Below are 23,247 nucleotides of genomic sequence, written 5' to 3' on the forward strand. Positions count from 1 at the left end.
CTTTACAAAGGAAAAAATAAGTAAAAACTGGCTTGTGTTTTTTGCTGTGTATTTAAAATCTGTAAAACCCCACCTTAATATTAAAACACATATAAAACATAATTTGCTCACTGAAGCCAATTATTCCCTATTATAACTGCTCTTCTCAACTTCACTCCAAGTTAATTATTCCATCCACTTAAATTCAGTTAGGTCTCTTAATTTCTCTTCTCTAAGTTGTATCTTTATTGCTAACTCCTCTTTTACTTTCTAATACATTTTCTGGGATTTCTGTTCTTTTAGTTTTGATTTTTTCCTTTCCTTTTTTAAAAATAAGTATTTTTCAGTTGCTTTTACCCATCTGCTTTCTTTTTACCCTTTAAGTATGAATCTGTGAAAGTTTACCAAGTTTACTTCACCACCACCCCCCGCCAATGTCTCATTATAGAGGCACTATGACCAATTTAAAGTACTTTTCTACAGTATAAACATTAAGACAATAGGAAGCTTGCTTCCTTCTCATTTTCTCGACAGCACCGACAGTTATTAGTAAAGGATGGGCCACTGATTTTAATCCTGAATGAAATTACTTGGAAAGAAAACAGGTCTCAGTAAAATGAAACAGAACAGTACTAACTTATAATGTGAATATTACTGTGCATAACAACTCACATTAGAAATAATGTTCAACAAGAAAATGAGGTTCTTAGTTCTATGCTAACTAGCTGCACGAATGTCCCTTTTCCAATCTCCATTTAGGTCTTTTAATTTGCAATATTAGAGTTGGATTAGTTGCTTTACAAAATTCCATCTCGTTGTAAAATTCTATGATTCTGTTATTCTCCTGATTATCTTGTTTATTTTTCTCATGGGAATTGAGAAAAGTGAAAAGAATAGCAGAGATGTCTATAAAAGGGCTACTATTCATTGTTTATATCAGATAATCACAGTATAAAACAGAATCTAAGAAATTGCATTTCATTTCAGTTTGTGGTTGGTATAATGAAATAAGAACACTACACTTAAAGTTAGGACTCATGGGTCTAAATTTGGATTGTACGTCTTTTGAAGTATATAATCTCAGGCAAATGATTTAATCCCACTGATTTGCAGTTTTCTTTTATGAGGAGTTATAACATCTATCTCACAGTGTTTATTGAGGATAAAATAAAATACACAAAAGCTTTTCTGAACTATAAAATGTATATTCTGTATGAAATAATAATTTAAGTAAAACTGCTAGTTTTAAAAGGAAACATACCATTACCACTATTATTACTATTATTATTATTGGTGAGACAATTTGATAGAAACTGAAGTTTAATACAAATTTTCATTCACTTCTATTCATTATGCTTAATCATTATTAACCAATATTTCTTTAACAATTAGAGATAACTATTTTTAGACGTTGAGGTAACTTTTTATTTTATTTCTTATATTTAGACATTTCCTAATGTGAACAGATAAAAGAATGATTAACCTGATAACAAGTTTCAACATCATAACTAGGCTTTCTTAATTATCCTTTTCCGTTCTATACATCTAGTCCTAATTTCATTCTCCCATTTCTTCCTTTACTTTTTGAAAGAAAAGTTGTCCTCCTTTCTCAGATTAATCTTCTCATTTAAGCCCTAGGTATAACTTCTTATTATATCACATGGGGTCTTGTTATAATAAACATCCCTTCCTTCTATGGTGCCTTTAAAACGTCTGTTCTCCATTAGCTCTACCTCTCTTCCTGTATATGGATTTTGCTTGATAAACTGCCTCTTCTCTACCAACAGTTATATTTCTAGCATTTTTTTCAATGATGAACTTCTTAACCACAGGCTTCATACCTGCTACCTCTACTTTCTACTTACTCCTGGACTAGTCCTTAGGAATTAGACTTTATGCCTCCACCAACCTACAGTTACAGAATTCTCAAAGGCTAATAATGATGCCCAAAAGACAAATTTAATAGACCTTGCTTTAGTTTTTTTTTCTTTTTTTAAATTAAGTAGCACCGATATACAATTTTATATTGGTTTCAGGTATACAACACAGTAGTTCAACAGCTACCCATATTATAAAATCTGCACCCCAACTAGTTTCACTAATATCTGTCAACACAGGAAGATGTTACAGAATATTGGTTATATTCTCCATGCTATTCTACCATTCATGACCAATTTATATTATGACTGAGAATTTTTGTGCACCTTTATCCCCCACACCCTTTCCACCCACCTACCCAAACACTCCCCCATGATAACCACCAGGCACTTCTCAATGTCTATCAGTCCACTGCTATTTTGTTCATTTTGTTGTGTTTTGTTTTTAGATTCCATAAATAAGTGAAATCATATGGTATTTCCCTTTCTCCACCAGGCTTATTTAAGTTAGCATAATACAGTCCAGTTCATCCATGTTGTTGCAAATGGCAGGATTTTTCTTATGGATGAATAATATTCCATTGTGTATATGTACTATATTTTCTTTATGCATTCATCTATTGATGGACACTTAGGTTGCTTCCATAACTTGACTGTGGTAAATAATGTGGTGATAAACATGGGACGCATACACCTTTTTGAATCAGGGATTTTGTTTTCTTTGGATAAATTCCTGTAAGTGGAATTTACTGGGTTGTATGGTATTTCTAGTTAGCTTTTTGAGGAACGCCATATTGCTTCCCACAGTGGCGTTCTCAAAAACAGTATAAGAGGGCTCCCTTTTCTCCACATCCTTGCCAACACTTGTTATTGTCTTTTTGATAGTGGGCATTCTGACTGGTGTGAGGTGATACAGCACTGTGGTTCTGATTTGAATTTCTCTGATGATTAGTGATGAGGAGCATCATTTCAAATGTATCTTGGCCATCTGTATTTCTTCTTTGGAAAAATGTCTGTTCAGTTCTTCTACCAATTCTTTAATAGGATTATTTGGATTTTTTGGTGTTGTGGTGTTTGAGTTCTTTATCTATTTTGGATTTTGTACCCTCTCCTTATCCTTAATCTCTGTTATTAAATTATTGTATGTCTTCGTTTATGAATGTATTCTCCGGGGTTCATAGATAGGTTCCTAAACATATAACAGTCCATATTAAGTTGATGGTCACTCTATTTCAACAGACTCTAAAAATACTTCTTTTTATTCTTCTTCCACCTCTATACTTTAGGCATTAGATGGCATAATCCCCCTTTTTTAAAATTTAAATTTATATTATTTATTTATTTATATTTATTTTGGTATCATTAATCTACAATTACATGAGGAACATTATGTTTACTAGACTCCCCCCATCACCAAGTCCCCCCCACAAACCCTATTACAGTCACTGTCCATCAGTGTAGTAAGTTGCTGTAGAATCACTACTTGTCTTCTCTGTTGCACAGCCCTCCCCGTGCCCACCACCCAACATTATGTCAGCTAATAATAATGCCCCCCTGTTTTTGCCCCCCCCTTATCCCTCCCTTCCCACCCATCCTCCCCAGTCCCTTTCCCTTTTGTAACTGTTAGTCCACTCTTGGGTTCTTTGAGTCTGTTGCTGTTTTGTTCCTTCAGTTTTTGCTTTGTTCTTATACTCTACAGATAAGTGAAATCATTTGGTACTTGTCTTTCTCTGTCTGGCTTATTTCACCGAGCATAATATGCTCTAGTTCCAGTCATGTTGTTGCAAATGGTATGATTTGTTTTCTTCTTATGGCTGAATAATATTCCATTGTGTATATGTACCACATCTTCTTTATCCATTCATCTACTGATGGACACTTAGGTTGCTTCCATTTCTTCGCTACTGTAAATAGTGCTGCAATAAACATAGGGGTGCATCTGTCTTTTTCAAACTGGGCTGCTGCAATCTTAGGGTAAATTCCTAGAAGTGGAATTCCTGGGTAAAATGGTATTTCTATTTTGAGCATTTTGAGGAATTTCCATACTGCTTTCCACAATGGTTGAACTAGTTTACATACCCACCAGCAGTGTAGGAGGGTTCCCCTTTCTCCACAACCTCACCAACATTTGTTGTTCTTTGTCTTTTGGATGGTGGCGATCCTTACTGGGGTGAGGTGATGTCTCATTGTGGTTTTAATGTGCATTTCTCTGATGATTAGTGATGTGGAGCATCTTTTCATATGTCTGTTGGCCATCTGAATTTCTTCTTTGGAGAAGTGTCTGTTCAGCTCCTCTGACCATTTTTTAATTGGATTATTTGCTTTTTGTTTGTTGAGGTGTGTGAGCTCTTTATATATTTTGGATGTCAGCCCCTTATCGGATCTGTCATTTATGAATATATTCTCCCATACTGTAGGATGCCTTTTTGTTCTATTGATGGTGTCCTTTGCTGTACAGAAGCTTTTCAGCTTGATATAGTCCTACTTGTTCATTTTTGTTTTTGTTTCCCTTGCCCAGGGAGATATGTTCATGAAGAGGTTGCTCATGTTTATGTCTAAGAGATTTTTGCCTATGTTTTTTCTAAGAGTTTTATGCTTTCATGACTTACATTCAGGTCTTTGATCCATTTTGAATTTACTTTTGTGTATGGAGTAAGACAATGATCCAGTTTCATTCTCTTACATATAGCTGTCCAGTTTTGCCAACACCAGTTGTTGAAGAGGCTGTCATTTCCCCTTTGTATATCCATGGCTCCTTTATCATATATTAATTGACCATATATGCTTGGGTTCATATCTGGACTCTCTATCCTGTTCCACTGGTCTGTGAGTCTGTTCTTGTGCCAGTACCAAATTGTCTTGATTACTGTGACTTTGTAGTAGAGCTTGAAGTTGGGAAGCAAGATCCCCCCTGCTTTATTCTTCCTTCTCAGGATTGCTTTGGCTATTCGAGGTCTTTGTGGTTCCTTATGAATTTTGAAACTATTTGTTCCAGTTCGTTGAAGAATGCTGTTGGTATTTTGATAGGGATTGCATTGAATCTGTAGATTGCTTTAGGCAGGATGGCCGTTTTGACAATATTAATTCTTCCTAGCCAAGAGCATAAGATGAGTTTCCATTTGTTAGTGTCCTCTTTAATTTCTCTCAAGAGTGTCTTGTAGTTTTCAGGGTATAGGTCTTTCATTTCCTTGGTTAGGTTAATTCCTAGGGTTTTCTTCTTTCTGATGCAATTGTGAATGGAATTATTTTCCTGATTTCTCTTTCTGCTAGTTCAAATAATCCCCATTTTTATGTGTATTCCTTCACTGATTTTATGTATAGTTGATTTATTACATTTTTTTAACTTCATGACTTGCTTAGTGAGTAACTGGTGTCCTACATTTATTAGGGATTAATTTTCACTGGGGAAAACCAGACCCAAGAACACTTTCATATACAGAAGTTTCTTTAACATATCCTATAAGCCTAGTTTAGTGATTATAAATTTCTTCAGCCTTCATTTATTTGGAAAAAGTTTAATCACTCCTTCAAATTTTAATGATAATCTTTCTGGCAATGGTATTCTTGTTTGAAGGTCCTTCTGTTTCTGTGCATTAAATATGTCAAGCATGGAGTGCATGTATCTTTTCGAATCAAGGTTTTCATTTTTTTTGGATAAATTCCTAGAAATGGAATGATCCCTTCTGGCCTGTAAGGTTTCTGCTGAGAAGTATGATGATAGCCTGATGGGGTTACCCTTATGAGTAATCTTTTTTCTGTCTGGCTGCTTTTCAGTACCCTCTCGTTATCCTTAATCGTTGTTATTAAATTATTGTATGTCTTGGTATTGTCTTCCTGGGGTTCCTTTTGTTAGGGGATCTCTGAGCTTCTAGGACCTGGGAGTCTATTTCTTTCTCCTGATTGGGGGATATTTCAGCATTATTTCTTCAAATAGAGTTTCTTATTCCTCTGTCTCTCCTTCTTCTGGTATCCCTATCATGCAAAAATTGTTTCATCTGAAGTTTTCACACAACTCTCTTAGTGTCCTCTTATTTCCTTTTTTTTTGGTATCATTAATATACAATCACATGAGGGATATTCTGTTTACTAGATTCCCCCCATTATCAAGTCCTCACACATACCCCATTACAGTCACTGTCCATCAGCAAAGTAAGATACTATAGAGACACTACTTGTCTTCTCTGTGCTATACTGCCTTCCCCGGGCCCCCCACTACGTTATGTGTGCTAATCGTAATGTCTCTTATTCCCTTATCCCTTCCTTCCCACACACCCTCCCCAGTCCCTTTCTCTTTTATAACTGTTAGTGCTTTCTTGGGTTCTGTGAGTCTGCTGCTGTTTCATTCCTTCAGTTTTTTCTTTGTTCTTATGCTCCAAGGATGAGTGAAATCATTTGGTACTTGTCTTCCTCCACCTGGCTTATTTCCCTGAGCATAATACCCTCTCGCTCCATCCATGTTGTTGAAAATGGTAGGATTTGTTTTCTGCTTATGGCTGAATAATATTCCATTGTGTATATGCACCACATCTTCTTTATCCATTCATCTACTGATGGACACTCAGGTTGCTTCCATTTCTTGGCCATTATAAATAGTGTTACAATGAACATAGGGGTGCATATGTCGTTTTGAAACTGGGATCCTGCATTCTTAGGGTAAATTCCTAGGAGTGGAATTCCTGGGTCAAATGGTATTTCTATTTTTAGTTTTTTGAGGAACCTCAACACTGCTTTCCACAATTGTTGAACTAGTTTATACTCCCACCAGAAGTGTAAAAGGGTTCTCATTCTCTGCATCCTTGCAAGCATTTGTTTGTTCCTTGTCTTTTGGATGATGGCCATCCTAACTGGTGTCAGGTGATATCTCACTGTAGTTTTAATTTGCATTTCCCTGATAATTACAGATGTGTAGCATCTTTTCATTTGCCTGTTGGCCATCTGAATTTCTTCTTTGTAGAACTATTAATATCCTCCACCCATTTATTAATTGGGTTATTTGCTTTTTGGGTGTTGAGGCATGTGAGTTCTTTATATATTTTAGATGTAAACCTGCTGTCAGATATGTCATTTACAAATATATTCTCCCATAATGTAGGATGCCTTTCTGTTCTGCTGATGGTGTCCTCTGCTGTATAGAAGCTTTTTGGCATGATGTAGTCCCATTAGTTCATTTTTTATTTTGTTTCCCTTACCCAAAGAGATGTGTTCAGGAAAAAGTTGCTCACATTCATGTTCAAGAGATTTTTGCCTATGTTTTCTTCTAAGAGTTTTATGTTTTCATGACTTACATTCAGGTGTTTGATCCCTTTTTAGTTTACTTTTGTGTATGAAGTTAGATGATAATTCAATTTCATTCTCTTACATACATGTAGCTGAACAATTTTGCCAACATCAGTTGTTGAAGAAGCTGTCATTTCCCCATTGTATGTCCATGGCTCCTTTATCATATATTAATTGATCATATATGCTTGAGTTTATATCTGGACTCTAGTCTGTTTCATTGGTCTATGTGTCTGTTCTTGTGCCACTACCAAATTGTCTTCATTACTGTAGCTTTGTAGTAGAGCTGAAAGTTAGGGAGCATAAATCCCCCCACTTTACTCTTCCTTCTCAGGATTGCTTTGGCTATTCGGGTACTTTTGTAGTTCTATGTGAATTTTAGAACTTTTTGCTCTAGTTTGTTGAAGAATGTGGTTGGTATTTTGTTAGGAATTGCACTGATTTTGCAGACCACTTTAGGCAGGATGGCTATTTTGACAATATTTTTTCTTTCTATCCATGAGCACAGGATGTGCTTCCATTTACTGGTATCTTCTTCAATTTTTCTCACGAGTATCTTGTAGTTTTCAGAGTATAGGTCTTTCACTTCCTTCATTAGGTTTATTCTTAGGTATTTTATTCTTTTTGATGCAATTGTGAATGGAATTGTTTTCCTGATTTCTCTCTCTCCTGTTCATCATTAGTGTACAGGAATGAAACAGATATGTGCAAATTAATTTTGTATCCTGATACTTTGCTGAATTCAGATATTAGATCCAGTAGTTTTGAAGTTGATTCTTTAGGGCTTTTTACATATAGTATCATGTAATCTGCAAATGGACAGTTTAACTTCTTCCTTGCCAATCTAGATGTCTTTTATTTCCTTGTGCTGTCTGATAGGCCTGGCTATGAACTCCAGAACTTTGTTGAATATAAGCGGGGAGAGTGTACATCCTTGTCTTGTTACCAATCTTAAAGGAAAGGCTTTCAGCTTCACGCTCTTAAGCATAATGTAGGCTGTGTGTTGGTCATATATGGCCTTTATTATGTTGAGGTACTTGCCCTCTATACCCATTTTGTTCAGAATTTTTATCATGAATGGATGTTGAATTTTGTTGAATGCTTTTTCAGCATCTATGGAAATGATCATGTGGTTTTTCTCCTTTTGTTGATGTGGTGGATGATGTTGATGGGTTTTTTAATGTTGTACCATCCTTGCATCCCTGGAATAAATCCTACGTGATCATGATGGATAATCTTTTTTATGTATTTTTGAATTTGGTTTGCTAATATTTTGTTGAGTATTTTTGCATCTATGTTCATCAGGGATATTGGTCTGTAATTTTCTTTTTTTGTAGTTCCTTTGTCTGATATTGGTATTAGAGTGATGCTGTCCTCATAGAATGAGTTTAGGACTATTCCCTCCTCTTCTACTTTTTGGAAAACTTTAAAGAGGATGTGTATTAGGTCTTCACTAAATGTCTGATAAAATTTAGCAGTGAAACCATCTGGTCAAGGAGCTTTGTTCTTAGGTAGTTTTTTGATTACCTGTTCAATTTCATTGCTAGTAATTGGTTTGTTGTGATTTTCTGATTCTTTCTAGGTCAGCCTTGGAAGGCTGTATTTTTCTAGAAAGTTGTCCATTTCTTCTAGGTTACCCAGTTTGTTCGTATATAATTTTGCATACTATTCTCTCATAATTCTTTGTATTTCTGTGATGTCTGTAGTGATTTTTCCTTTCTCCATTCTGATTCTGTTTATGTGTGTAGCCACTGGTTTTTTCTTAATAAGTCTGGCTAAGGGTTTCTCTAACTTGTTATTTTCTTGAGTAAGCAGCTCCTGCTTTCATTGATTCTTTCTATTGTTTTACTCTTCTCGATTTTATTTATTTATACTCTAATCTTTACTACATCCCTCCTTCTACTGACTTTGGGCCTCATTTGTTCTTCTTTTTCCAGTTTTCTTAATTGTGAGTTTAGACTGTTCATATGGAATTGTTCTTCTTTCCTGAGATAGACCTATATTGCAATATACAAGCCTCTTAAGTATGGCCTTTGCTGCATCCCACAGATTTTGCGGTGTTAAATTATTGTTTTCATTTGTCTCCATATATTGCTTGATCTGTTTTTATTTGGTCATTGATCCGTTGGTTATTTAGGAGCATGTAATTAAGTCTCCATGTGTTTGTAGGCTTCTTTGTTTTCTTTGCATAATTTATTTCTTGTTTCATACCTTTGTGATCTGATAAGGTGGTTGGTACAAATTCAATCTTTTTTAAATTTACTGAGGCTTTTTTTGTGGCCTAGTATATGATCTATTCTTGAAAAGGTTCCGCGTGCACTTGAGAAGAATGTGTATTCTGTTGCTTTTGGATGGAGTGTTCTGTAGATGTCCGTTAGGTCCACCTGTTCTAATATGTTGTTCAGTACCTCTGTTTACTTACTTTGTCTGGTTGATCTTCCCTTTGGAGTAAGTGGTGTGTTGAAATCTCCTAAAGTGAATGCATTGCATTCCATTTCCCCCTTTAATTCTGTTAGTATTTGTTTCACATATGTAGATGATCCTTTGTTGGGTGAATAGATATTCATAAGAGTTAAATCCTCTTGTTGAACTGACCCCTTTATCATTATGTAATGTCCTTGTCTCTTGTTACTTTCTTTGGTTTGAAGTCTGTTTTGTCTGATACAAATACTGCAACTCCTGCTTTTTCTCCTTATTAGTTGTATAAAATTATCTTTTTCCATCCCTTTACTTTCAGTCTGTGTATGTCTTTGGGTTTGAAGCGAGTCTCTAGTAGGAGCATATAGACGAGTCTTGTTTTTTTATCCATTCAATGACTCTATGTCTTTGATTGGCACATTTAGATCATACACATTTAGGGTGATCATCGATAGGTATGTACTTATTGGCATTGCAGGCCTTAGATTCATGGTTACCAAAGGTTGAGGGGCAATTCCCTTACCATGTAAGAGTCTAACTTAACTCATTTAGTATGCTATTAGAAACATAATCTAAAGGTTCTTTTCTTTCCCTCCTTTTCTTCCTCCTCCATTCTTTATATATTACGTATCATATTCTGTACTCTTTCTCTATTCCTTGATTGACTTTGGGGATAGTTGATTTGATTTTGAATTTCTTAGTAATGTTCTACTTTCTTTTCTGTGGTTTTTATCTCCTCTGGTGACAGCTATTTAGCCTTAGGAATACTTCCATCTATAGCAGTCTCTCCAAAATGCACTGTACTGGTGGTTTGTGAGAGGTAAAAACTCTCAGGTTTTGCTTATCTGAAAACTGTTTAATCTCTCCTTCAAATTCAAATGATAATCTTGCTGGGTAGAGTATTCTTGGTTCCAGGCCCTTCTGCTTCATTGCCATTAAATATGTCATGCCACTCCCTTCTGGCCTGTAAGGTTTCTGCTGAGAAGTCTGATGATAGCCTGCTTGTTATTCCTTTGTATGTGATTTTATTTCTCTCTCTAGCTCCTTTTAATAGTCTGTCCTTATCCTTGATCTCTGCCATTTTAATTATTATATGTCTTGGTGTTGTCTTCGTTGGGTCCCTTCTGTTGGGAGTGCACCTCCATCGTCTGAGAGACTCTCTCCATCCCCAGTTTGGGGACGTTTTCAGTAATTACCTCCTCAAAAACACTTTTTATCCCTTTTTCTCTCTCTTCTTCTTCTTGTACCCCTATAATAAGAATATTGTTCCATTTGAATTGGTCACACAGTTCTCTCAATAGTCTTTCATTCTTAGAGATTCTTTTTTCTGTGCTTCAGCTTCTTTATATTCCTTTTCTCTACTATCTATTCCATTTACGTCTCTTCTACTACATTTAAACTGTTTTTAAATCCCTCCATTTTATGTTTCATTTCAGATATGGAACTCCTTAATGATTGAATCTCCACCCTAAATTCATCCCTGATTTATTGCATATTTTTCTGCATCTACATGAGCATGTTTATGATTTTTATTTTGAACTCTCAGGAAGATTGGTGAGTTCAGTCTCATTTGGTCCTTTTTCTGGTGTTTGTGAGATTTTGGTCTGAACCAGCTTCTTTTGACGTTTCATATTTGTATATTGTGCCCTCTAATGCCCAGAAGCTCTAATCTCTGGAGCTGCTCAGCCCCTGGAGTGATGTTGGGGCTCAGAGTGGAGTGGTGCTGGTGCCTGGGGGGAGGAAAGAGCTGTTTCTTGCCTCCTGGCTGCACTGCCTGTCTCCACTGTCAGAACCAGTGGGCTGAGCACACAGGTGTAAGCCTCTGTGCTTTGTGTCTGTAGCTCCCATTGGTGGAGCCTCCCTCTGGCTGGCCTAGCACCAGGGCAGGGACTGGCGGTTTGTGAGCCAGTGCTGGCAGGCCAGGAGTAAGGCGCAGCAGGCTGAGTATCACAGCGGGGGGCCGCAGAGCTGTGAAGCTAGCCAGGGGGATCAAGTGCTTGAAGGTCCTGTAAGTTTCCAAACTGCTGGGAAGAGTCTGTCCAGACAACCTTGTCCACCTATTCCTTCTCCTGTGCAGGAAGCTCCATGCAGCAGAAAGAGTGGCAGGCTGGTTCACAGGAAAGTGCCTCTGGGCTAACTGGAGTTGAGAACCCAGCAAAAACATGGAGCATTTGGGTTCTTTAGAGTGCCCAACTTGTCGGGCTGATGGCATACTAGGGATCTGTCTTCCTAACATTCTCCCGAAGAGAGAGCTCCATCCAACCATTGCCCCTCTGGCACTCTTTCTGCTGCTGGTAAATCTTTCCAACTGCCGCCTCTGTTTTCAGTCAGTGAGACTGCTGGAGCATTCCTCTCCTCCACAAATGGCTAGAGTGTCAGACTCCCCGAGTGCTCCACCTCTTCTTTGTGTTCAGCCCCACCATTTTTTATGCTGAGAAATTGAACCCTTAAAGTCCCTTTGCTTCAGGGAAATAAACTCCAAGGTTTCAGCCATCACCTCCTTCTGATGACTTGTATACCCCTGTCTGCGTCCTTATCTCCTTACCTGTAGCTCCAGGTATTAAATAGTGTATAAGCAGACTTTCTCAATGAACATTTTTCATCAGAACCACAGCATAAAAAAAGCAATTTGACTATTATCTCAATTCTCCCAAGGATGGTATATAAATAGTACCATTCTAGATGCCTATAAGATAAGTTAATCCATTATATACAAATGGATGACTTAGGGCATTGGAGCTTAAGTCTCTTGTAGAACACTTGTTGAGAAAGCCTGTCAGGGCAGCTCCAGTTAAATGTCCTAGCACTACTTTCAAATTCCCTTATTATTTATCATTAATCCCCATAAAAAACAACCCTCACACTTTAACTTCTTTATTTCAGTAAACAGCAAGTATTTTCTACTTAATTAGCCTGGGTATATCAGAGTCATATTTAATATTATCTTTCCCTTTTCATTCCCTATATTTGAATGAATGATGAAACTTGACAATTTTTATTTAGTTTTATTCATTTAGATCTATTATCACTTCCACAGTTTATGTCCTTATCTCCTAAAGCTTCTACAACCTCTGAATTTGCAGGCTTTCCCATTATCTTCCATGTGCCTTATGCCAAATTTAGTCTATTATACTGCCACCAAATTAATCTATATGAAAATACCAACTTCAAGGTAACAGTCATGAAAAAAAGTCCAAAATCCTTAGCCTGGTATTTAAGGTCCTCCATAATCTGGCCTCAATCTGTTATTTCAACCTTATCTGCCGCTACTTCCCAACACAAATCCTCTGCTGCAGTGAGGTTTATCTATTCCTCCTCCTTAAATACATCAAATTTATTTTATAAAAAAGAAAAAATATTAGGAAAACTTCAGATATAAAAAGGTTAAAAAGAATAGGATACATATTGTATTTACTTTGCCTACAATTGCCAGCTCGTTAATCCTTTCAACTCAAATACTCTTCCCTACCTTTTCTTCTCTTTGTCATAACTTTTATTTTAGCACTCAGCTCAAGCCTATTCTCATCTACAGGTCTGTACCTATCCTTACCTCACATAGCTTATCTCATTTTTAAAATTCCTGGACCATTTTTTGATCATTATATCATAATTATACATGCCTTTTACGTAAATGCTTCTTTACATTATTATCCTTATTTACTGTGAACTTTGGATTTAGTACCCGTTAGAAGTCTTTGGGAAACAAACTGCAACTAGAACAGTTTTATGCATGATAAGCATCTAATAAACATGTAATAAAGAAAATACTTACAAGCTCATCTGTTTCTGCATTCACTAAGATTTCCAACATCATGTTTTCTCCACGACTACTTTGCTGGAATACTTGAACCCCATTTTTCTTCAAAAAAAACTTGAAAAGAATTCAGAGAAATTAATTTTAATATTTTCTCCATAATCACTTCACATGCAATAAAGTGATATAATTCTGAAAAGCTACTGACTTTGTGTTTGATGTGTTTCAATGTAGGAAATCCACAGAAATATAATGCCTTCTGATCAACCCTGGTTATTTTGTTCTTGCTTATGTCTACACGCCAAGCATCTAGTGATATTATTTTATACCTAGAAAATAAATCAAGACTTAATTTAAAATTCAGACATTATAAACAATCACAGTTTTTCAGCATTTCCTGAGTACTTTACAAAAGTCATCATGGCTTATAAACAAGGGCATGACAATTCCTCTTTTAAGAGAAAAAAAATGTAGAGTAAGACAACCCAGAATCTCTGCTATTATTGGTCCAGACACAACCATGCCTGCAGATTACTAAATAGATATTTTCCACATTAATTTAAAAGAACACTATATAAACACAATTAATTTTAAAAATAAAATAATGTATAAAGCATTTTACAAATCTTCATATCCTCCATGTTCCAAAACCAAGAATGGACAATGAACATTTTATAATTTGTATTTCATCTTTCTCTCTGCTTTAACGAAAGGAAAAATCGTAACTGACTGGTATTCACATTATCTGCAATGTAATTGCCATCTGGACAAATTATATGCAGGGAAGATTAGAGAAGAGAGGAAACAAAGAAGACATTTTAATGAAGAATAGAAAGAAGAAATGGATTTGAGGCAAGAAAATATAGGAACTCTTCTATTTCTTTGTTTCTCCTTTTTAGTTGGGTGGTTGGGGAGTATAAGTCAAACTTGTAGTGTGTCAAATAATGCTGGGAACAGATACTGGCAGTGGAAACAAAAATTCATACATCCTCTTGAAGAAGAATATACATATATACTAGAGAGAAAAAATAAAAAACAACTTTAATGGAAGATGAAAAGAGAGAAGCAGAATCTGACCAAAGCAGAGCAGCAGAAACAACTGTGAGACAGAGATGGTATGATCCTTAGCAATTTGGATGTAACTCATTATCAACTGACTATAACTGTTATAAGTGATCTGTTAATTATTCAAACATTTAAAAGCTTTATTTTTTGGTTGGTGGGGAACTCTCATTGAAAAATTACCAATTAAGATTACCTTGTGCAACATCGTTCTATGGCAGGAAACTTTTCTGGCCATGGAGAGGGGTAGGTGAACTGTATGTCTCTATCATACCAGCACATTAGGCACTCACTGTGTTGGTTTCTTTTCCTCTCTTCATTTTTGAGGGAGTCATTACATGTCTCCATAGCTTCCAATAATCGCTTCTGAATGTAAACATTGGAAAGAGGGGTTAAAAGCATAAAAATTCTGTGATACAACATAAAGGTAAATCTTTTTCCTTAGTATACAGAATCATTATTTGTATTCTTGAAAAGCAAAAATCTTAACTAAGGGAACTTTTCCCATTTCATTACATAAAAAACTGACATGTTATTCATTGTTTCTAAGGGCCTGAGAATATTGCTTGTTAAAACAAATTCCTCTGAAACTCTTACTTCAACAGAAGTCACTAATGTATGGACAAGAACAACAGAGAATGAAATTTTAAATGTAAATTTATCATAATTATAATTTATTGTAATTCATAAGGCATTAATGTCTTACTTTACAAATTCTGCAAAGGTACAGAAATGTTCATCTCTCCAAATTCTCTTAAAAATTTAACATGGGATGGAGGAGCCAAGATGGTGGTGTGAGTAGGACAGCAGAAATCTCCTCCGAAAAACATATATTTTTGAAAATACAACAAATACAACTATTACTAAAAGAGAGATCAGAAGATACAGGACAGAAGCCAGGCTAAATCTACACCTGCGAGAACCCAGCGCCTCACGAAGGGGGTAAGATACAAGCCGCAGCCTGGCGGGACCCGAGCGCAACCCCACCCCAGCTCCCTGGCGGGAGGGGAGGAGTCGGAGCAGGGAGGGAGTGGGAGACGAGGACTGCTGAATACCAAACCCTAGCCATCTACACAGGGAGCGCAGACACACAGTGCATGGTGTGCTGGATACCAGGGAAATGGGACAGTAAAACCTGTGAGCGGGTCCCCACAGCTGGTACCCCTGGGACAAAAGAAAAGTGAGTGCTTTTTGGAAGTCTTAAAGGCACAGAGGCCTCACAGCTGGATGGAAGAGTCCCAGCACACTCAGCCCAGCAGCTGGGAATCCTGGGGAACCCGGGGTGCCCTAACCCACTGGGTGGCAGCACAGCTTGGAGGCCCCAAACAGTGATAAACAGCCTCCCGCCCATTCCCCCTCTGGTGCGGCCAATCCACAGGAGAGCAAAAGACTGAGGATGGCCAGGCCCACAGCAACCACACAGAGCTCCACAGCGGCCCGGGCAAGAATCAGAAACACTGTCTGCATGCAACTGCCCAGCACAAGCCACTAGGGGTCTCCATTGTCCCAGGAGAGGAACTGCAAGGAACAAGCAGGAAGCGATTTTGTTCTCCCAGCTGACACATGCACCATCTGCCCATTGCCATGAAAAGGCAGAAGGATTTGATTCAGACCAGAATAACACAGATATCCTCCCAATAGGGAACCTGGGGAGATAGACCTATCCAATCTTCCTGAAAAAGAATTCACAATAAAGGTAACATCCATGCTGAAGGACTTGCAGAGAAATATGTAAGAGCTAAGGAGGGAGAACACAGAAATAAAACAATCTCTGGAAGGACTTCAAAGCAGAATGGACGAGATGCAAGAGGCCATTAATGGAATACAAATCAGAGAAGAGAAACATAGAGAAGCTGATGCAGAGAGAGATAAAAGGATCTCCAGGACTGAAAGAATATTAAGAGAACAGTGTGACCAATCGAAAAGGAACAATATCCTCATTATAGAGGCACCAGAAGAAGAAGAGAGAGAAAAAGGGATAGAAAGTGTCTTTGAAGAAATAATTGCAGAAAACTTCCCCAAACTGGGGGAGGAAATAGCTTCTCAGATGACAGAAACACACAGAACTCCCAACACAAGGGACCCAAGGAGGATAACACTAAGACACATAATAATAAAAATAGCAAAGATCAAAGACCAGGACAGAGTATTAAAGGCAGCCAGAAAGAGAAAAAAGGTCACCTACAAAGGAAAACTCATCAGGTTATCACCAGACTTCTCAACAGAAACCCTACAGGCCAGAAGAGAATGCCATGATATATTTAATGCAATGAAACAGAAGGGCCTTTAACCAAGGATACTGTATCCAGCATGATTATCATTTAAATATGAAGGAGGGATTAAACAATTCCCAGACAAGCAAAAGTTGAGGGAATTTGCCTCCCACAAACCACCTCTACAGGGTATTTTAGAGGGACTGCTCTAGATGGAAGAAGCACTCCTAAGGCTAAACAGATGTCACCAGAGAAAATAAAATCACAGTAAAGAAAGCGGAACAATCAAATACTAACTCAAGGCAAAAAATGAAATCAACTACCCACAAAAGCAGTCAAAGGAAATACAAAAGAGCACACACACACACACAAAACACCTAACATACAAAGAATGGAGGAGGAGGAATAAGAAGGAAGAGAAATAAAGAATCATCAGACTGTGTTTATAATAGCTCAATAAGCGAGTTAAGTTAGACAGTAAGATAGTAAAGAAGTTAACCTTGAGCCTTTGGTAACCACAAACCCAAAGCCTGCAATGGGAATAAGTACATATCTTTCAATAATCACCCTACAGGTAAATGGATTGAATGCACCTATCAAAAGACACAGAGTAATAGAATGGATAAAAAAGCAAGACCCACCTTTACGCTGCTTACAAGAGACGCACCTCAAACCCAAAAACATGCACAGACTAAAAGTCAAGGAATGGAAAAAGATGTTTCATGCAAACAACAAGGAGAAAAAAGCAGGTGTTGCAGTACTAGTATCAGACAAAATAGACTACAAAACAAAGAAAGACACAAGAGATAAAGAAGGACATTATATAATGATAAAGGGATCCATCCAACAAGAGGATATAACCATTAGAAATATATACGCACCAATACAGGAGCACCAACATATGTGAAACAAATACTAACAGAATTAAAGGAGGAAATAGAATGCAATGCAGTTATTTTAGTAGACTTCAACACACCACTCACTCCAAAGCACAGATCCACCAGACAGAAAATAAGTAAGGACACAGAGGCACTGAACAACACACTAGAACAGATGGACCTAACAGACATCTACAGAACTCTACATCCAAAAGCAACAGGATACACATTCTTCACAAGGGCACATGGAACATTCTCCCGAATAGACCACATACTAGGGCACAAGAAGAGCGTCAGTAAATTCAAAAGGACTGAAATTCTACCAACCAACTTCTCAGACAACAAAGGTATAAAACTAGAAATAAATTGTACAAAGAAAGCAAAAAGGCCCACAAACACATGGAGGCTTAACAACATGCTCCTAAATAATCAATGGATCAATGACCAAATCAAAATAGAGATCAAGCAATATATGGAAACAAATGACAACAACACAAAGCCCCAAGTTCTGTGGGACGCAGCGAAAGCAGTCTTAAGAGGAAAGTATTTAGCAATCCAGGCATATTGAAAGAAGGAAGAACAATCCCAAATGAATAGTCTAAAGTCACAATTATCGAAATTGGAAAAAGAAGAGCAAATGAGGCCTAAAGTCAGCAGAAGGGGGGACATAATAAAGATCAGAGGAGAAATAAATAAAATTGAGAAGAATAAAACAATAAAAAATCAAAGAAAACAAGAGCTGGTTCTTTGAGAAAATAAACAAAATAGATAAGACCTGGGCCAGACTTATTAAGAGAAAAAGAGAATCTACACTCTCAACAGAATCAGAAATCAGAAAGGGAAAATCATGATGGACCCCACAGAAATACAAAGAATTATTAGAGACTACTATGAGAATTTATATGCTAACAAGTGGGAAAACCTAGAAGAAATGGACAACTTCCTAGAAAAACACAACCTTCGAAGACTGACAAAGGAAGAAACAGAAAATCTAAACAGACCAATATACCTGATGAACATAGATGCAAAAATACTCAACAATGAATTACCAATCCAAATACAAAAATACATCAAGACAATCAAACACCATGATCAAGTGGTATTCATCTCAGGGATGCAAGGATGGTACAACATTTGAAAATCCATCAACATCATCCACCACATCAACAAAAAGAAGGACAAAACCTGCATGATCATCTCCATAGGTGTTGAAAAAGCATTCGACAAAATTCAACATCCATGCATGATAAAAACTCGCAACAAAATGGGTATAGAGGGCAAGTACCTCAAAATAATAAAGGCCATATATGACAAACCCACAGCCAACATCACATTTAATGGCGAGAAGCTGAAAGCTTTTCCTGTAAGATTGGGAACAAGACAGGGATGCCCACTCTCCCCACTTTTATTCAACTGGAGGTCCTGGCCACGGCAATCAGAGAAAACAAAGAAATAAAAGGCATCTAGATAGGCAAGGAAGAAGTCAAATTGTCCCTGTTGCAGATGAACTGGAACAAACAGTTTTAAAATTTATATGGAACCACAATAGACCCCGAATAGCCAGAAGGAAGAATAAAGCAGGGGGGACCTCGCTACCCAACCTCAAGCTCTACTACAAAGCCACAGTAATCAAGACAATTTGGTACTGGCACAAGAACAGACCCACAGACCAGTGGAACAGAATAGAGAGTCCAGATATTAACCCAAACATACATAGTCAATTAATATATGATAAAGGAGCCATGGACATACAATGGGGAAATGACAGCCTCTTCAACAGCTGTTGTTGGCAAAACTGGACAGCTACATATAAGAGAATGAAACTGGATCATTGTCTAACCCATACACAAAAGCAAATTCAAAATGAATCAAAGACCTGAATGAAGGCCATGAAACCATAAAACTCTTAGAAAAAAACATAGTCAAAAATCTCTTGGACATAAACATGAGCAACTTCTTCATGAACATATCTCCCCAGACAAGGGAAACAAAAGCCAAAATAAACAAGTGGGACTACATCAAACTGAAAAGCTTCTGTACAGCAAAGGACACCATCAATAGAACAAAAAGACATCCTACAGTATCATAGAATATATTCATAAATGACAGATCCGATTAAGGGTTGACATCCAAAATATATAAAGAGCTCATGCACCTCAACAAACAAAACTCAAATAAGCCAATTAAAAAAATAGGCAGAGGAGACACTTCTCCAAAGAAGAAATTCAGATGGCCAACAGGCACATGAAAAGATGCTCCACATCGCTAATCATCAGAGAAATGCAAATTAAAGCCACACTGAGATATCACCTCACACCAGTTAGGATGGCCACCATGCAAAGACAGACAACAGCAAATGTTGGCGAGGTTGTGAAGAAAGGGGAACCCTCCTACACTGTTAGTGGGAATGTAAATTAGTTCAACCTTTGGGGTAAGCAATATGGAGGTTCTTCCAAAACCTAAAAATAGAAGTACCATTTGACCCAGGACTTCCACTCCCAGGAATTTACCCTAAGAATGCAGGAGCCCAGTTTCAAAAAGACATATGCACCTCCATGTTCATCACAGCACTATTTACAATATTCAAGAAATGGAAGCACCCTAAGCGTCCATCAGTAGACGAATGGATAAAGAAGATGTGGTACATATATACAATGGAATATTATTCAGCCATAAGAAGAAAACAAATCCTACCATTTGCAACAACATGGATGGAGCGAGAGGGTATTATGCTCAGTGAAAGAAGCCAGGTGGAGAAAGACAAGTACCAACTGATTTCACTCATCTGTGGAGCATAAGAACAAAGTAAAAACTGAAGGAACAAAACTGCAGAAGACTCCCAGAACCCAAGAATGGACTAACAGTTACCAAAGGGAAAGGGAGTGGGGAGGATGGGTGGGAAGGAGGGATAAGGGGAAAAAAGCAGCATTATGATTAGCACACATAATGTATTGGGATGGGCACGGGGAAGGCAGTATAGCACAGAGTAGACAAGTAGTGATTCTATAGTAGCATAGTACACTGATGGGCAGTGACTGTAATGGGGTATGTGGTGGAGATTTGGTAATGCGGGGAATCTAGTAACCACAATGTTGTTCATATAAGTGTATATTAATGACACCAAAAAAAATTAAAATTAAAAAAAGAAAGAAAGAAAGAAAAGAAAACCATCAAATAGTAAGAGAGCAGTATGAGAAAGAAAGGAACAGAGAGGAACTACAAAAGCAACCAGAAAGTAATTAATAAAATGGCAATAAATACATTTGTATCTTTACCTTAAATGTAAATCGTCTGAATACACCTATGAAAGACATAAGTGGCAGAGTGGGTAAAGAAACAAGATCCATCTGTATGCTTTTCACAAGAGACTCATTTCAGACCCAAAGACATACACATATTGAAAGTGAAGGGATGGAAAACAATGTTTCTTGTAAATAATAGGGAGAAAGAGCAGGTGCAGTGTACTTAGACAAAATAGACTTCAAAACAAAGAAAATAACAAGAGACATACAAGAATGTTCCATAATGATAAAGGCATCAGTCCAATAAGAGGATATAAGCATTATAAATATCTATGATCCCAACATAGAAGCACCTAAATATGTAAAACAAATACTAACAGAATTACAAGGGGAAATAGATAGACAGGATCTCATTCATATCAAGAGACGTTAACACCCCACTTACATCAATGGACAGATTATTCACACAGAAAATGAATAAGGAATCAGTGGCACTAAACAATACATTAGATCAGATGGACTTAACATATATGTACCGACCATTCCATCCAAAAGCAGCGGGATACACATTTTTCTCAAGTGAACATGGAACATTCCCCAGAAGAGATCACATACTTGGCCACAAGAAGAGTCTCAATAAATTTGAAAAGACTGAAATTGTATCAAGCAACTGCTCAGACCATAATGGTATGAAACTAGAAATAAATTACACAATAAAAACAAAAATGCCCATTAATATATGGAGGCTAAACAACATGCTTCCAAATATTCAATGGACTCTTAAACAAATCAACACAGAAACCACAGAATACATGGAGAGAAATGAAAACAAAAATACAACAGTTCCAAATTTGTGGGATGCTGCAAAAGCAGTACTGAGTGGGAAATACATAGCAATATAGGCCTACCTCATGAAATAAGACCACCACCAAATAAAGTCTAATCTCACAATTAAGGAAACTAGAAAAAGAACAAGATACCCACAGTTAGTAGAAGGAGGGACATAATTAAGATCACAGCAGAAATCAATAATATAGAGAAGAATAAAATTAAAAAAGTCAATTTTTTTTATTGAAGAACTGTTCTTTGAGAAAATAAAGTAGGCAAACCCCTACCCAGACTTAACAAGAAAAAAGGAGTACATAAATAAACAAAATCAGAAATGAAAAAGGAATAATCAGAATAGATACCACAGAAATACAAAAAATTATTAAAGAATTCTATGAAAAATTATATGCCAATAGAATGGACAACCTAGAAAAAATGGACAAATTCCTAGAAAAGTACAATTTTGCAAGACTGACCCAGGAAGAAACCGAAAATCTGAACAGAGCAATTATTAGTAGTGAAATTGAATTGGTAATCAAAAAATTCCCAACAGACAAAAGTTCAGGATCAGATCACTTTAAAGCTGAAATCTACCAAACATTTTAAGAAGAACTAATACCCATTTCTCTCAATGTATTTCAAAAAGTAGAAAAAGAGGGCATACTTCCGAACTCATTCTATGAGACCAGCATCACTCTAATACTGATACCAAAACTCTACAAAGAAAGAAAATTTCAAGCCAATATTTTCTGATAAACATAGATGCAGAAATCCTCAACAAAATACTAGCAAACCTAATTCAAAAATACATCTAAAGCATCATCCATCATGAGCAATTGAGATTTATTCCAGGGAGGCAAGGATAGTACGATATTTGTAAATCAACATCATACACCAATTTAACAATAACGATAAACACCACATGATCATTTCAATAGATAATTTCATAAAAAAGCATTTGACAAAATTCAACATCCATTCATGATAAAATCTCTCAACAAAACAAGTACAGAGGGTACATACCTCAACATTATAAAGGCCTTTTATGACAAACCCACAGCTAACATCATATTGAATGGTGAAAAGCTAAATGCTTTTCCTGTAAGATCCGGGACAAGGATGTCCACTCTCACTTTAATGCAAAATACTACTTAAATCTTAATCATGGCAATCAGACAACATACAGAGATAAAAGGCATCCAAATTGTCACTATTTCCTGATGACATGATATTATACATAGAAATCTCCCTGAAGACTCCACTAATAACTGGATTCAGCAAAGTTGCAGGACACAAAATTAATATACAGGAATCTGTTGTAATCCTATTCATTAACAATGAACTAGCAGAAAGAGAGATAAGGAAAACATTCCATTTATAATTGCAACAAAAAAATAAAATACTTATGATAAACCTAACCAAGGAGAAAGACCTGCACTCTGAAAACTATAAGACACTGAGGATAGAAATTAACAATGAGACAAAAAATGGAAATTTATCCCATGCTCATAGATAGGAAGAATTAATATTGTCAAAATGGCCATGCTCCCCAAAGCAATTTACAGATTCAATGTAACCCATCAAAATACCAATGGCATTTTTCAATAAACAAGAGCAAATAATCCTAAAATTCATATGGAACCACAAAAGACCCCAAATAGCCAAAGCTCCTGCAAAGGAAACACAAAGCTGATGCATTACACTCCATAACTTCAAGCT

General features: G+C 36.7%; 1 protein-coding gene across 1 annotated transcript in view; it reads right to left on the minus strand.

Moving 5' to 3' along the window:
* The window catches only part of XRN1 (5'-3' exoribonuclease 1), a 182,242-nt gene that overhangs the window by 121,343 nt on the left and 37,652 nt on the right, over positions 1–23,247 (minus strand). Inside the window, 3 exon segments of the mRNA XM_073232329.1 lie at positions 13,324–13,422; positions 13,514–13,634; positions 14,564–14,733. Of these exon segments, the coding sequence (XP_073088430.1) occupies positions 13,324–13,422; positions 13,514–13,634; positions 14,564–14,733 (390 nt within the window).

The sequence above is a fragment of the Manis javanica genome, chromosome 3 (assembly GCF_040802235.1).
Source record: "Manis javanica isolate MJ-LG chromosome 3, MJ_LKY, whole genome shotgun sequence".
Classification (NCBI taxonomy): domain Eukaryota; kingdom Metazoa; phylum Chordata; class Mammalia; order Pholidota; family Manidae; genus Manis; species Manis javanica.